General features: G+C 38.8%; 1 protein-coding gene across 1 annotated transcript in view; it reads left to right on the forward strand.

The window, feature by feature from the left end:
- OBSCN (obscurin, cytoskeletal calmodulin and titin-interacting RhoGEF) overlaps nucleotides 1-17,269 on the forward strand; it is a 185,689-nt gene that overhangs the window by 140,738 nt on the left and 27,682 nt on the right. The window contains exons 95-96 of the mRNA XM_061354784.1: nucleotides 127-256; nucleotides 1,395-1,500. Coding sequence (XP_061210768.1) covers nucleotides 127-256; nucleotides 1,395-1,500 — 236 coding nt within the window. The remainder of the gene's footprint in view (nucleotides 1-126; nucleotides 257-1,394; nucleotides 1,501-17,269) is intronic.

A 17,269-nucleotide genomic window follows, 5' to 3' on the forward strand; every position in this document is an offset into this window, starting at 1 on the left:
AGGATCCAGAAGTCTGTCTAATGATTAACTCTTGTTTGCCAACGGGTCTGATAGGTAGATTACTGAGCATACTTCTTGACACTGCATATTGTTTCCTGGCTTATATTCAGTGTTTTCGACATGCAGGTGGTACAAAGATGGTGTATTGTTGAAGGACACAAGTAAATACCAGACTTTCAGTGAACCACGGAGTGGAATGATAGTCCTGGTGGTCAAGAACCCTTCCAATGAAGACATGGGACACTATGAATGTGAGGTAAGTATGGAAGGACTTAAAGATCTGCTGTCTGACATGACATGGGTAGAATTAATTTTACTGGGAGAGTTTTGTTGCATGAGATTAGTGGCTGAGTAATTGCTGCTTCCTGTCATCTAGAAGTCAAAAGTCAAATTCTCCTGAACCAGATCTGGATGCGAACATCCAAAAGCTTTGTAATATTCTAATCTGAGAGTCTGGTGGTTCAAATTGTAATTGAGTGATCTTGTTCTATACTTTAAATTCATATTCAGATCTCTAGAGGTACCTCTTACAAAGTCTGAGACCATTTTGGTGTGATTTTTTTTTTTTTTGGACTGTCTTTAAATTAGGACAGATTCATGCTGTGAAAAAAATAATAAACAAAAATCATCCAAAGCCAAAAGAGAGAAATTAAGTCAGAAGTATAAACCACTGAAATTCCCGTTTGTTTAGCAAATATACGTGGAAGCATCCAAGAAATTATAATAAGTGTACTGTAAAATATTTTATAAAAATTAGCCATAGTCTATGCATTCATTGTAATAAAACAGGGGTCAGCAGCGTTCCTTGTTTAGGAAATTAGCGTGGGTCGCTGTCCATGGTAAACGGTTCAGCTCCCAGCAGCTTCACAGTTATTTCACAGAAATGTTTGGGACGTTCGATACCATTTAAAAACTTCTACTAGAAGTTTAGCAAAACCAGGTTATCTTGCATGTGCCATTGGATAAGGTCCCATGGTCCAGGATGATCCCATTCCCTTGGCTGAGTAAGACTCAGTAGATTAACGGAAGACAAATAAAAAATTCCACTTTAATGACCATCTAAATGGCATCCAGCAGGAATCTGTACCTGTTGGTAGGGACAGAGCTGCCTCAGGACCATGTTACAGGCCACAGAGCAAACTGCAAGTAACTGTAAGGTAGCTAGTGTGCTGTAATTTCTCCTTGTGAATCATTTCTGGTAAAGCATTATCATGAACTCCACTGAGCAGCAGTGTATTCATTCAGACTCTAGCTTAGGTTTGGGGTCACATCTTCATTCATTTCTGCTGTCATGTAATTGTATTGAATTTATAATGTAGTATAGGAAAGTTTTTATTATATAAAAACCACCCAAACATCCTGCATTTCATTTGGTACTGCATGATTCTCTTCAGCTGGTGAACAGATTAGGGTCTGCAAAAAGTGGGGCAGAACTTTACCATCACAGTGCTGCAGCCCTGACCCAGGAGAGGAGAGGAGACCAAGCCATTACTATAGAAGGTATGAACCTTGACCAGCTCTGTAAGTATGTCAGTGAATTATTCTAAAACCACCTCACTGAGGATCAAATATATTTGCCATTTTATCCATGTTAATTGTTGGTGTATACGTATCTGTATGTCTATCAAGATGTGCATGGGTATACTGCAGCTCAGTTCTATACCCATCACTATCTGTTGATTTGCAAACTTGGCAAATCAACTTCATCATATAATGCTCATAAATGCATTATATGAAAAAGGAGGAGCAAATGAAGGGTATGTCACACAACAAACAGTGCAAATAAAATGTTTCTATTTCTGTTTGAACACTTGAAAATGTGTGTCAGCCTCACAGAACATGAGTTATGTACTGCTGAGATAAGACAGGGGCCAGTAAGTGAAGTTGCAGGCATATTGTGATCATTTCTGAAATACTACTGAAGACCATCTGGAATGACTGAGAAAGCAGAACTGACAACAGTATGTCCAGAGCAATATTAGTTCATCCACTGAACCTAGAACTGTTCAGTCCTGTTCAGGTATTACACACCACATAGTTATAGTCTATTCCTTCTTTCTCTGCATGTTTCGCCTGAATTGGTAGGGTGATAGGAACATCCATCCAACAACACATCTCTTTCTTCACACCTTTAGGATGCGACTGTCTAAAGTTACCTTTCCACAAGCAGTGTTAGACATGCTTGCTATAAACCCATCAAAACCAAATTTAAATCAGTGGCTACATCTGCATAAGGACCATTTGCTGGCATAGGAAATTGGTTCTTCGTACATCTTGGAAGTGTCCTTGGCTGGCTGAGGATGGGCCAGCCAGCACTGTCTCTCTCAAAAAGTTCCAGCAGCAGTTCAGGAGATGATAAGCCAAGGGACTCTCTTATAACAGATAATAGCTTACCATTTTGGAGGGTAAGAGAGAGGCCTAGGATAGGCACAGGCTATTCCATGCCAGATAAACTTGGTGCCAGATGTGATTAGTGGAGACATGGCCAAAAACGCCAGAGGTTTGAAAACAGCTGTAGAACCTTCTTTCTCATCTTCAGTGTTTTTACATTGTCTTGTAATAACAACAGGCTTTCAGGTGTGCTTTTGACAGTGGATAAGTGTTATTACCAACATTCACTAAAAGCCATCAAATATAAAGGCACTCTGACTGAAGTCTGGAAAAATATTCAGGGGAAATGGTGATCCACTCTTATTTTAATTCATCATTTTCTGTGGGCCTTTTCTCCTGGCCCTGTCTGAGAAATTAATGTTATATTATTGCATTAACAGTATTCAGACACAATTAAGCTATCAGATTAGCATCCTGTTCTGTGTACTAGCTTGTCATCCTCTTATACTTGCTTTCCTTTTAGTCCTTTCCCACAGTACCATCAAATCATTCAGAAACACTACAGGGAGAATGGTATTAGTATAGCAACACTATAATCGTTTCAGCAGAATAAACCTTGAAGTACTTAAATACTTTGTCCTTGCTATGCCATGAATAGACAAAATATATGTGGCATTCAGGATGCAGAGGAACGCAAATCACAGTTAGGGTGGCATATCCTGATGAAGTTCTCTTGTACCAAGGTGGAAGATGTTATAAAATCAACAAGGACTGTAAAACTGTGTTAGGAGCATTGTTCAGCTCTCGGGGTTGCAAATGTGTATATGTTCAGCCCCAAATTACTCCTCTACTGTCATAAATTAAAAAAAAGTAAATTATGAGGTTGGTTAAAGAAATATAATTGGAGTTTGCCTGGAAGCTTCAGAAATGTTATGAAATCATTTTTATTCCGTGATGTGCAGTTGGTTGAATGTGATAGTAGGGAAGGAAATAGAGTTATCTCCAGGGAGGAACAGGGGGAAAGCTGTTTCAAGCCAATGGAGCAGAGAGCAGGCTTATCCATGGAGCAAGACGATTGTTCTGAGCAGAATCACATCAGGGATGCATCCAGCATAATGCACTTGGCCAAAGAGAGAATTCATTGCTTTCTTGAGAATCAGTGACCAACCTTGACTACCTATGGAAAAATCAGGTTCATCTGACAAAGAACTGGAGGACGGGTGGATCTCATGAAGGCTTTCTCTTTCCATCCTTACAATCCTTTCCATTGTGCAAATGGGATTATTTGTAACTTCACCAAGAGGACAACATTACTGGTGTGTGGTGTTATTACAACAGAAAATTGATACTGTGTCTCTTTCCTAGTTCACCAACCTGGTGTGTCCAAGTTTTACCTGGTTTATCACTGGCTCTCTGCTGTCAGTCTTCTGAGGCACCCAAGTGGCTCTAGTTGCAACTATTTTAGTTTTTGTCATCCTGCCTTTCTGTACTCTTTATTATGCTGAACCAAACCTACTGTCATAATCTGGGGATACCATTAGTACAGTGGTTTTCGAGCCCTGACCTGCAGTTAGTGATGGTCCACAGTCCAGCACCTTGGGTCTCAAAACCAAACTGCTTGTCATTATGTTTAAATGGTTGGACTTGATGATCTTCAAGGTCTTTTCCAACCTAGCTGATTCTATGAAATTCACACTACGGAATTTGCAGATCCACTGGAAGGACCAAATCTGAAAAGGATGGAAATCACTGGACTAAGGGGTCTCCTTGTGAGCAGCTGCACCTTGAGAGCTGCCAGCCTGAAATGCTGAGATCTGCCTTCAGCTATACTGTCGCTGCTCTGAAGTCAATGGAGGGTTGCTTTAAAAATCCCTTTTAATGGACATTGGAAATATTTTAGATGTTTTTAAAAAATGTAACTGAAAGAAGATCCTCTTCTTTGACTTGAAGTTGTCTGACTGCTTTGCTCCTCGCTGCTTAACATACACATGGCAGATCTGGGCTGATGTGCTCTGGCATCCCTTTTTAACATGTTGCTGTTGTCATTCATTCATCCCAGGCTCACTAACTTGCTCTTTTTTTTTTCTTTTTTTTTTTTTTTTAAGAAAAATAAAGCCCAGTGTTTTTGAAAAGAGTTGCATTTACATTTGTTGGGCAGATCCAGGACATAGCACAAGACAGTCAACGGTAGAGCAAGAAGTCAGCTCCACAATGGGAGATAAGCAAAACTTATAAAGAAAAACAGCACATGCAGTTGCAGAAGAGGAATCTCTTCATAGTTTTTCCTTAGATCTCATTCAGAGATTTGGGCAACTTTAGTTGCCTTGTTTGGTCATATCCACCTTTCAGGGGAAAGCTAAGCATTACAGGGCTCTCAAACATTTTGAGGCTTTCAAACAGAAGATTCTTTAAAACACAGAGGAACATTACATCTCTGTCCTTGAAGATCCCTGGCTAGGTTGATAATTAGGATATTTATCTTGGGTTTTCTTTTTCCTGTTGTCATCATCGGCTAGTCTTATTTTTGTGCTGGCTTTTTGGTTTTCAGTGCAAATTTAAGAGCGCACAATTTGCCATTAAAACCATCTCAGTGGCTGCAGGAGTGGAGCCTTTTATTTAGAGAGAGTGCAAACCACTTTCACTTAATTCACACAATTCAGCAAACTGCATTCTGGCCATGACCTGCTCATCTTAAGATCAGCTTTAGCAATTCACATCAGATTTGTGCATCCCCTGTTGCAGATTAACCTCCAGAGCATAGCAGAAGATGGGTAAAAGCAGAGCAGTGTTCCCATGGCTTATGCCAGCAGCATGTACTGTGCAGGAAAAACAGGTTTATGCTTCTCTGAGTGGAGAAAGCAGACTTAAATTTCATAATAAAGGCCATAAATCACCCCTCATCCATTCAGGGCTACAAGAACTGACCCACCCTAAATGTTTAATCACTTGTAAGTGAATGATTTCATGTATTAGCCAAAATGGAGTCAGGTCCTACAAAAGCGCTGGCTGATCCTAATGCTTATAGCTTTTAACCTGCTTATCAGGGGCTCCTGCTTTGCAAAGCTGTTTTCCTAAAATGCTACCAAACAAGTTGAAATGATAAATCCAGTGTTAAAACAGATGCAGAATAATTTCCTCTCAGGGAAAAAAAAAAAAAAAAAGAAGAAACCCAAATTCTCTCATCCTACTTTCATGTGGTTCTGTCCTTCATATAAGATTGTTTAAATCCTCCCTCACACTTTGGATAGCACATATAAAATGTATCTGTCAATCTGTCATGCACTAAATTGCAAGTCATCAGGACCCATTCATTATATGCTGTTTACAGCTTTCTCATCCCATGCCAGCTGAACTTTTGTATACTGAATCCCTTTGACATGTGCTACACAGAAATATTTTGATCCATGTCATCTGGGAGGAGTTCAGAACATTGAGTAAATATTAAAGATGGTTGAGAGATTTAGTTCAAAACATATTTCATTTAATACATATTCCACTCTCATCTAAATACAGTTGCTGTTAATATAATTGTACAAAACGCCTGTGTTTATGTGTATGATCAAATTCATTCCTATTTACATCAGAACTGATACTCTTGCTGCTTATGGATGAATCCTATGATATTATTTGATGATATTTTCCAAAAATTTCTCTATATTAAGAGTTTAAAACTCAGTAAAAATTTCTAACCTGGGTGCATTAAATTGTTCAAGCACTCAGTTCATCTTCCATCATTGTATAATTATTATTATTGTACCATTTAAAATGGTTTTGAATTATTTAAAAAATACTAAAGATAGGTAAACTCTTGTAATTGTGTTCAAGAATAAACATGCTCTTGACTTTGCCAGTAAGCTATAAACTCTAATTTCAAAAGAGATTTTGTTTAAAACCACCTAATTTTACAGTAATTCCTTTGACTCTGTTAGAAAGTATTCAAGATTTTTCATACATAAATGAGACAAGGCCCTGCAAAGAAAACATATTGCTCTACATCACATATTAACACCTACATTTGCACAAAATTAGTTTTCATTATGTTGGGATTTGTTGTTATGCCTAGCAGCAGAAGAGAGCCCTTGGAAGTTAAGTGGAAAGAAAATTAGGTTAAATTATTCCATCTAATATTGTAAATGTATTTTTAATTTTCAGTCAGTGCAGTTTTGGAGCACTATTGAAAACATGAACACTAATCATGAGTTATTTAACAAATAATACAGATCCTACAAGTTCCCTGGGCAAGAACTGTTTGTGATTTTATAGATACATTTTTAAGTTGCAGTTCACTTTCAGTCATACCAACTGAAAATTACCAAAGCTTATTTATTATAGAAAGATAGGCTGGAAGATTAAAAACCAAATGTTCGACAAATTACTTTGAGATTAAATTCTGGGGTCTTTTTAAACTTCATCAGTTTATTAAATAAAAAGTAGGGCTTGCTGTTGTTTTTTTCTAGATCTCAGATAGGTTCAGCATTTTAGAGTGTGTTCAAAGCAGTCTGGTTTAAGCAGTGTCTCAATTTTATTTCAGCAGATAGGATGGGAACCTGTCAAAATATCTATTAGCTCTTCAAATGGTATCTTTCTTATTTTTTTTAAATGTTAATTTTAAGAACTATTTGAAAAAAATCATTAAATTATTACTTTTCTTATGATCTTGATATGCATCAACAGCTTCTAGTTTGCTATTGGACAAGGGTCAGAAAAAGTTGCAAATTATAGCAAAAAAGAGATGGAGTAGACATAGATGTATTATAGGGCTTTCCTGGGCTTCCTAGTTGTTGGGGGTTTTTTATACTGATTTTCGGTACTGATGATAATGATTTTAGTTTTCATATTATCAGCTTGGATTTTGCATCTAGCCCACAAAAGCTTGGAAACTGTTCTGTGTTTGGGAAAACTCTTTTTCTAGTAAGTGAAATCACAGTTTAAAGAATTCCAGCTCTTCAGGATTATCCAGATCAATGCATTTCCAAGTTTCTCACACCGTCACTACATTATTATAGAAAAAAATAGCTTTGAGCCGTGAAACAAAAATGTCAGAAACTCATGCTACAATAAACAGACTTAGCACTATTGTTCTCCACAAAATACTTGATTTCAAAGCTAAAATCATTCACTGTTCAGAAAGCAGCTTTCATTCTTGGTCAGAAACACTAAGACGATGCTGGAAGTAACCACAGAAAGCATGGATGGGATGGTACAGTTGGGGTTTTTTCACTCCAGTTTATTTTTGATTAACTGAGCAAAGTTAATTTAATCATTTCAGCTTTTGCCTTTCTTTAACCCCATGCTGTTCATACTGTTTTCTTTGTAGTCACTGAACAAGAGACTAAAGTGCCCAAGAAAACCATCATCATGTAAGTGCTAATTATTTTTTTTTTGTAACATTTGTGTTTTGCCTTGCTACCTATGCATGATCCAATAACAAGCTTGTGTTTATTGGCCATGCAAGTGTGTTCATTCCCATCCCACCAGATCTCATGGTATTCTGTGCTATGCAAAGTGACCACCCGAAAAAATCTTGCTATCCCTTTTAAAACACAGCAGCACTGGTGTTAGACACAGCCTGGGTCAGTTTTTTTATGACAGTACATGTGTAAAAATTACACAGAATACTGATAAGAGTTGCACAAGACTTCAAGAAGTAGAGTCTGACTCTCATTGTTGAAAAGAAACTAGCTTTGAGAAGTGGCTACTTGAAAACCTGTACAAATTTAACAAGTCTATCATAATTTACAGCAATTTCTTCTGGCTTTCTACTTTCAATTCTTGAGGAAAGCTTTTTATGATGAAGCAGAAGGAAGATATATATTTTTATCTCCTTCTGCCTCTGTATTTCTTATATGAAATTTTGCCCTGATAATGACTTCTTCTTGCATACTTTGAGCCTGGCTTATATCGGGTGGGTGCCTATAACATAGAAAGATTAATTTTAGCAAAGAGCAGTATTTTCTCAGCCATATGTAGACCAACAGCTCATCAGCCATTAAAAAATGTATCTTCCTAAGTATCATAGACAAATACATAACAAAATTGTTTCATGTGCTGGAAAGGGGACATTGTCCTTCTGTGGCAGGCCTTCGGAGCACCTCTAAGCTATTCAAATCGTGACCAAATGGTAGTGGGTGACTATAAACAGACATTTTGGGGCAATGCACTCCCTCAAGAGTGGTACTGTTGCTAAAATCAGTCCTTGACTTGGACACAATGCTAAAATTAACTTCTTTTGGATGGTGAGGAGGATGTGTAAAATGACACCTATGATGTGGTTAAGAGTTGCTTAACTTTTATCTCATTTTCTATTATGACTATTTCTTATGATCCATACACTTAACCCATTTAGAACCAGTGTCTTATAAGAAGACATATCCCCCTCTCCTAAGCAGACAGGAGAGGCAGGAAGGGGTTTTGCCTTTGTCCTTCTCCTTTCCACTTCATTTCAGTTAACATCTCCAGTCATTAGACTTTTTTTGACCTTGCAAAGACCAGAAAATAAAGGTGTTTCTGTACTGTCTGTACTGTCTCAAGGGTCAGGGTTCAGATACCAGTAGGGTAGCTAAACAGAAAAATGTTTTTTGATGCAACATTCAGAAACATCCCGAGACAGTCAAGGAATCGCTCAGAGTCAGACCATGTCTAAAGCTTAGTGAATCTCATCTATCCACATCCCTGTGGCTGTAAGTCACCTGGAGAGGCTTTTATTTTACATTTCTCCTGTGAGCTTCATGATTTCAAATAACAAGCAGCGACATTACAGTTGATGCAATAATATTAAACTAATACAAAATATCATCAATTAAGCTGATTTTTAGATTTCTGACACATAAATACCATAGACTATTGCTTTGGACAGCTCAAGCAGTAATTCCTAAATTAAAGGCTGCAGTCTTAAAGGAGATTGGTATATTTATGAGTGGGATCTCAGAACAACACAAATTCCCCTCCTTTTGCTAGTGGATGTGGTCATGAACTTACTAGAGTGGATCTCAGCTGGAATTAGCATAGGGGTAAGGTAAAGTTTGGGAATAACTCTCTAAGGACACATCCCAGTTCTCCTTAATATGTAGTGAGCTGAGAAACAGATGCAGCTTTGAAACCACTAGCAGAAAATAATGGATAATTTAGAGATGGGATTTAACAGTCTCTACTAATGCAAATCCCGGATACCAAAATGCCCTGCAATTTTGCAATGTAGAGCAGTCAAGTGCAAGCACACATGGATTCATTTTTGTCTTTATCTAAAATGGTTTAACTTTGTGTAATTCAGAAAGGCACCATGGGCATAATGAAGGCTCTGCATATACATCAAAGCTCTATAGAAAAACTATAGAAAACCTGGGGGGAAGAATAAAGCAGTGGAAATGAGCAGTAGCAGAGAGGGTGCTCTGGACAAAATCTGATTGTAGGTGCTCCAGTCCTGAACTTCACTTCATCCTCAAAGGCAGAGAGTGATGATGGAAAGAAATCTGGTCTTCACAGGAAAAGACAACAATAGTGTCCAAAAATTAGACCAATAGATGAGAAAGGCTACAATATATCTAAGAGGATTAGTCTTCCATGATGGCTAGACAAATGCAACAGGAGAAACAGGCTTTCCTTGCACAAAGACTCCTTCCACCTTCTCTGTATCTCAGTGCAAAAGGCAGAGCAGAGGTAGCTGGTGACTTTCAGCTCTGTGTGCTGCGATAAGAGGCTGGTGAGGGGAAAGAGAGAAATGAAAAAGGTGTTCTCTTGATTCATAATCCCAGTCTAGGTCATTGCCTTTACACTTCAGCTAATCCTATAGCTTGAAGGTAGCGACAGAATCTCAACACGGAAAAAAAATCAGCTTTGCCTGTTAGTTTCGCTGAACCAGCTACCTACGCTGTAGAGCATTGGCTTCCTTATGCTTGCAAAGCAAACACTGTCTTTACCCTCAAGCTTTTCCATGTAAGAAATGCCACTGAAAAATCTGCAGGAAATACTGCATGTTAAACACATAAATTAAGAGCACCGAAGTCTAAGCCGAGGTGTTCTTTCCCCATATTTTAAAGCTATTTGATCCAACTTCATCTGTAGCTCATTTAAAGTTAAAGTTTGTCCTGCCGTGGGAGCAGAAGATTGTTTTGACACAAGATGTGTATACATGGATGCTGAGAAGACCCGGCTGCTTTGAATATGTCAAAACATTTAAAGTGAGCTCAGCAGAAATATAGTTAGAAATTATAATTCTGCATCTCAGGTTGGTTGGTACTCCTATGTCAATTAGCGGTAATAAGATCAGGCTGTGTCTGCAATAATGATATTATGAAGATGAAAAATAAGTGTATTTGGGTATTGATGACTTGTTTTCAGGAATGCCCTTTAAATATAACTGTTCTTTATGTGAAAATGCAGATCTCTAGTCTCAAAAGTCTTTAATAAACAAATTAGAGATACATTACATTAATTAAAAAGACCAGCTGCTGACCCTACTGTAACAAAGGCCATTTTGCCATTGAGTTCGATGAAATCAGGATTTCAGCCAAGAATACTCAGGAAAGGGTTAAATTCTTTGACTGTTTAAAATCTCTGCGTGAAACTGCTATATCGGTACAAAGTAGTGTAGTGGGTGGTCAGCAGAAGCTGCATGTAATACAGTAACACCCAGAAGAACATTTCTTAGGTGGACATACTCATTGTGTGTTCATGCACTAAAGGAGGTTAATGGAGCTACGGTTCCTCTGGGGGTAAGGGCACTGATGTTTTCCCTGGATCAAAAATTAAGCGGAGATGGGCATGTGGGTGTGTGTGTTGCGTGTGTATCCCTTCCGAAATGACATGCTTCACCAAAAGCTATAGAGCTCACAAAACTAACCCCACTGTAGCACCTTGACCAACAATAGCATGTGCTGATGGAGTGTGGCTCCCCAAAAAGTCTCATCTTCCTGCCAACTCCATTCCAACCCTTTCTGTCATCAGAGAGGAAACGATAACCACTGTGGTGAAGAGCCCAAGACAAAGGGGAAGGGTTTCTCCTGCACGTTCTTCTTCAGGTCATTCGCCTTCCCGCTCCCCAAGAGCGGAGCCAACTCCAGAGCCAGTCTATGTTTCAAAGATCAGGCAGCCTGTCCACAGATATGAGCAGGAGGCAACACCAAAGTCTGCTGTTCCCATGCTTTTTGTCACAGAACCAGAGGACAGGCAAGGAGCAGCAGCAAGAGATTTCACTGAAGAGACTAAGGTAGAAGAGAAAAAGCCCAAATGGGTTGAAGTGGAAGAAATAATTGAATTCAAGGTGAAAAAATCACCAAAACCTGCAAGGAAAAGAGGCTCTTCCCCAGTAAAACAAGAAAAAGATGAATCAGGGGTGTTAACATTCACTTTTCCTAGCTCAAGGCCTAGGCGTTCCCCAGAAGATGATCCAAACACAAACAATTCCAACAATAAATTAGTGGAACAGTCAAAATCTTTGCCTAGTGACAGCCTCTCTGAAGCTGATATCCAGCCCTTGGTGTATGCAACTGAAGAGGAAGAACCTCAAGGCAGCAATGAAGACAGAAGCTTCCCTTGTGGGTCAGAACAACTAGGGAATAATTCGTTTATAGACTATGGAACAGAAGGAAAGAGCTTCCCACAGGAAACAAGTGCTCACTGCGGGTCAGACATCGCTTCCCCACTGCTTGCCTGTGGGGGTGAGCCTTTGGTCTTCAGATTTGAGACAGCTGCTGCAGACCAGCACGAACTTCTGTTCTCACTAGCAAGTCCAGAGGTTAAGGAAGAGGCAGATGAATTAGACATATCTTGGCCTGTTGAGGAGGAGGTACCTGAAGTAATACAGGATGTCCTTCCAGAAGAGGATAACGTCATTATAGTAGATGAACCAGAGGAACTACAGGCAGATGACATTAGCACCCGGGACCGCAAAATCTTAACCCACAATGGAAAATTATTAACTTTGGAGGATCTTGAAGATTATGTTCCTGAAGAAGGTGAGACCTTCAGGTGTGATGACAAGAACCGTATGGCAGAGAAACCCTGCGAGATCTCCGTGCTCCAGACAGAGATTAATGAGCCAACAATTGGAAAGCCAGTGCTGCTGAATCTGGGGAGACCTGTGGTGTCCAAGCCCAGGCAAAGGTTTTTCAGCCAGTTGGAGGAGCACATTCCTGGGGGCATGTTCACGTCAGCGTCTAGAGTAACCGGTGTGCAGTCTGTAGGCGCCTCAAACATCTCTTTCCACGTGAGTGATACCTGCATGTCAGTGACACCCGGAGTGCATGCAGCAACAGCAGCAGCTTCTCCTGGTCCCACCTTAACAGTGAAGCCATCTTTCTGCACTGAAGTCCAACTCTCAGCAGACAACGGACAGTCAAGCTTTAAAACTGAAGTTTCCACAAGAACCCTCAGCTATGGGACTGTTGGCGAGCCTGTTACCTTGCACATCAGCACAGAAGACCTCTCCCAAAGCTGAGCAGATGCAAGCATAATTTTCAACACAAAAGAAAGCAGTTTTTTAGAAAAAAATACTGATCAGAATTGTTGTAGGTGAGGGGAATTGATGGCAAGGATTACAAGGTAACATGTACAAGGGAATACCTTTGAGGGAAATATATTTAAATATGTCATGTTGAGCTTTTCTAGTCTTAAAGGGAACACGTCTGTCAGAACAGTTTGTAATTTTAAAAGTTTTGGTCAAGGTGAACATATATCATTCCATAGTGGAGCAGTGATGGTAGGTTTAGGAAAAGCCTGATTCTCCTTCCTATGACAGAAATATAAACGAATAAGCATGGCTTTGTCCATGAACTAAGAAATCATTTCAAGTGCCAATTTGTACATTATTTTGTCAAGAAGGTGAAAGTATCTAAGCTTTTCAGCATCCTTCAGCAGCCCAGGATAGGAGGACTGTTTCCAGCTAAAGCAATCTCCTGTCACTGTGTGTGCCCAAAGGACATGAAGCTTCACACTGCCTTGACTCTACTATACGCTTTTGACACCAATTAGGTCTAACAAATTTTATTCATAAACCTTTCAGCGTGCATAGTCTGGTTACATTATTTTAAGCTTCTGCCACAGAATGAAAAATACAGAAAATACTGCATTTATTCGGGATGCAAAGGGCCGCTCATACCTTTTGGTTGGATTCCTAATTTGACTAAAGTCAGTGGTGAAAGATCCACTGACTGAGGAAGCAAGGATTTTGTTGTTCTCTTCTACTTCAAGTAAAAGCAAAAGTCTATCTTGTTTAAATGGCTGCTATTTTCAAGTCCAGTTGTCTAAAGATGCAGGTTTTATTATTCTGCATTCTAGTGTAGTGGATTTATAAGCCATATATTTTAAAATACCGATTTACTTAATGTGCAGCAAAAGATTAAAGTGCTGCACAAAATTGCTTCTGCAATTGTAATCAAATGCTAACACAAAGAACCACAGATGTGGTCTTTGTCAAAAACTATTAACGGAAGAATATTTGGTCTCCTGTACATGCCAGTGGTGAAATATTGCTGTTAACAGATTGAGGGATAATGTCTGCTATAAACGCTAAGAGGAATTCACCACTGAGCTACAGCAAAGTAGCAGGAGCACAAAGACAGTTAAAAAAAAAAAAAAGGTAAGATAAAAAAGAAAAGAATTCTTTACTATAAATGCCTTGTTGAAAAATGCATCTGTTCAAAATGTATTTGGTTGCTTGGAAGCACTGCCAGTTGCAACTGCATTGTATTACTGTAACCGTGTAGGCTGACTTGTCTTGTAGAGGTGCTTCCTTCTGTTGAGTTTCCCTGGAGCTTTTCAGTGGGATCACTGGTTGAGGGGAAGGCTAAGATGCACTGAGCATGGCCCATTCCTGTTGGCTTCACCAAAAATGGGTGTTGCACAGACATTCAAGTTGCTCAGCCCAGGAAAGGAATGAACTGGTAGGCCCAAATATTGCTCCCAGTTGAAGTCAGCTGAAGAGTTTGTCATTGATCTCAGTAGGACCAAGCATTGGCCCTCTTTATCTGACAAAGATATGGGGTGAAAATTCCCAACACCTTGTCCCAGCTGAGTTGTGTATACTGTTGCAATAGAAGGTGTTTTCATTTAGATGATGTAGGGAAACCAGAAATGCTCATTCACAGCTGAATTTCTAAATAGCATAAAGAGAAAGGATTGAGTGAGTTTCTGTCTTGGAAATGTATGCATGATGTTGTCTCAGTGTTTCCCAGCTAGGTAATTCTGTGAAGCTTGTTATGGAGTCCTATGGGGAATATTCCCACTAACAGGGACTGAATTTACAAAAGGTGCTTGCAGAAAAGAATAAGTTGTGGTTTTTTTTCCTTCTGTGGCTGCACCTTGATAATGTGTTGACTAAAATGAACACATTGCTTTCACAGCCTTTTACTTTCAATATCCAAAAAAGATATTACATGTAATATCACATTCACTGCCTTCATAATAAAGGATGCTTTTCCAGTGATTACATAGGGTGAAAGAAATCAAGCCTCTTTTATGTTACTCTCCTGGGTTTTTTATAACATCTCCTTGATTTATACTGTTTGTTTTATAATTAAGCAATATGATGGATATATATTAGTGCTTTTTTTCGTATATTGCACTGTACATTGAAAAGTAACAAACATACAACAGGGAAATACTTTCAAAACTAAAATTATTTCTTTTGTATTGGGCCTGATTCTAATCTCAGTTATTCCAGTATCAATCTAGAATAATTTCACAGAAGGAAGTGGATTTCATTCAGATTTACAGATACTGCTGAGAAAGAATTTGCACTATGATAGACTTCAAAAACATAATATTAATCCAAAAGATAATAAAGTTGTGTAAAGGAATGTGGAGGTTTCCTCTTGTTGTGGTTGATGCTCAGGTTTCTCTAAAGAAGTTAAAAGGTTACAGTTCAGATGTTTGTAGAATAACTATAGTTTGATCCATTAGCTCAAAGCAATTAACATCTGTTTACATTTTCTTTTGAAATTTAATCAAAATAGAATCAATTGAAAAGAATTTTTAAAATTCTATGCAGGACTGTTCAAAAAGTGAAAGGCTTATGAAAAGTTCATTGCATATAATTTCAGAATGTTTTCCTAGAGGTTAAAAATTATGCTTGTAAGTGATTAAACTGTGTAGATAACTAATGAGACGTGTGGGGGTTTATTTCTTGTAGATGAAAACATACAGCTGTATTAAAAATTTTAATACAAAGAAAGTTTTACTAAAATTCCTGCAGGTAAATGGGTATTGATAAAGTGGAAACTTCAGTTTGCTTGACATACAAAAAGAAAAACACGTTAAAAAAATCAAATATGCTGTTAGATGCTGAGTTTATGTCAATAAACATCTTGCATCAGCTGTCACTGAATTCACTGGGTTTCTGTGTTCTTCTCTGTTCACGGCACTTGATAGTCCATAAGCTCATCCTCTTCTCCCATTGACATCAGCATGATCTGGGTGGCAAACCAAAGAACATTAATGCAGTTGGGCTCTGGTTCCTTTTTTTTATTAACTGCTTCAGAAGTGTTCACTTGAAAGAACCTGGTATTAGAGATACTTTCAGATGTATGAGTCAATAATTTTTAACTACGCTCATCCTCTTGGGTCCTTCTTTGAGGCTGGATAGGAACTTCATATATGTGCCAGTCTTGTATTCCTTGTTATTGCCTGAAGGAGATGTGAGGCAGAAAGGTTCACAGTTGGACTTTTAGAATTGGGAAACAGACTGTCCATCACAGGTGTGTCATTACTGTGACATTAGTTTGATGTACCTCAGCTAATATTAAAGTTCCTCAGGTCAGCAGCTTGACTCATAGTGTGCAACAACCCTAAACAGGGAGGAAAATAGCATGGGTGAGACCTGTGGTTATGTATAACCTGTATATGTATACCTGTGAATATATTTTCTCATTGAGAGATACCAAGAGTGCCTTATACCTTTCCAAACAGTTCACATGTTTGCAGCTGCCCAGCTCATAGGTCATCATCAGTTGGCAGCAATCACAACAGGAACACCAGAAAAAATAGTTATCTAGGAAAATATTTAAAGACCTTCTGCCCAGCTCAGCACTGGTGAACACTGCAGTCTCACATGGGAAATCATGTGAGCAAAACTTGCTTTTTCCATCAACAAACCCAGAAACAAAATATTTCATAACCACTATGCTCACAGGGAGGACACTGAAAACAAAAATCAAGTGAGATATTTTCAAAGGGAGCTGATCCAAACATACCTTCAACTTTACGTGCTAAATCTATCATGGGAATTTACTTTCTTAAGGCTGGTATAGCAGCAGAATCAAAACAGCTACAAGACATGCTCCTGTGTGAACATTAAGTCAGAGCCATTTGTGTGCAAGTGCTCTTATTTCTTCTTGAACCACATGATGACTCCAGTTTGCACTCTTGTCAGGCAATCTCATCATGATCATGATAAATTATCTTAGTTTGACATGCATTTATCTGTCTTAATGGTCACTTGAGGGTTGTCCTAGATACTGTCTGACCCTTTGTAGTGCCTCTTGCAGAAGGTGTATTGGGCAGGAGATCAGATGAGATGAGCTCCTGATTTCCTATGATCCTAGCCTAGCCTAGCTTCTTCTACCAGTACTGACTGGGGATGAGACCACGGTATTTCTCTCCTGGGTGGCCATTATGAAAAGACATATGCTTGAAGATCCATCTTGATGTGTGGGAAGCTTTTGTCTTCTGTCTGCCTTCAAGATAGTGAGTTTCTTGAGGCAGGAGTTATATCTTTATCTGTATCATGCTTCCTTATGCAAAACTGCTGTGAATCACTGTACAAACCAGGTGACTTTGCCACATAAGTCTAGAAGCATAGTCTGGTACTAATTTTAAAGTCCCAGGTACCTTGTAGTGCAAATCCCACCAAAAGTATTCAGATACTGTAGAGTAGGAAAAATACATTACTCTAGAGCAAGGAGTAGCATTTCTCTCACACTTAGGCTCACAAGCAGTATAACCC

The sequence above is a fragment of the Neopsephotus bourkii genome, unplaced genomic scaffold (assembly GCF_033783945.1).
Source record: "Neopsephotus bourkii isolate Nb327-2 ecotype Australia unplaced genomic scaffold, CSIRO-AGI_Nbou_v1 NB_745, whole genome shotgun sequence".
Lineage (NCBI taxonomy): Eukaryota > Metazoa > Chordata > Aves > Psittaciformes > Psittacidae > Neopsephotus > Neopsephotus bourkii.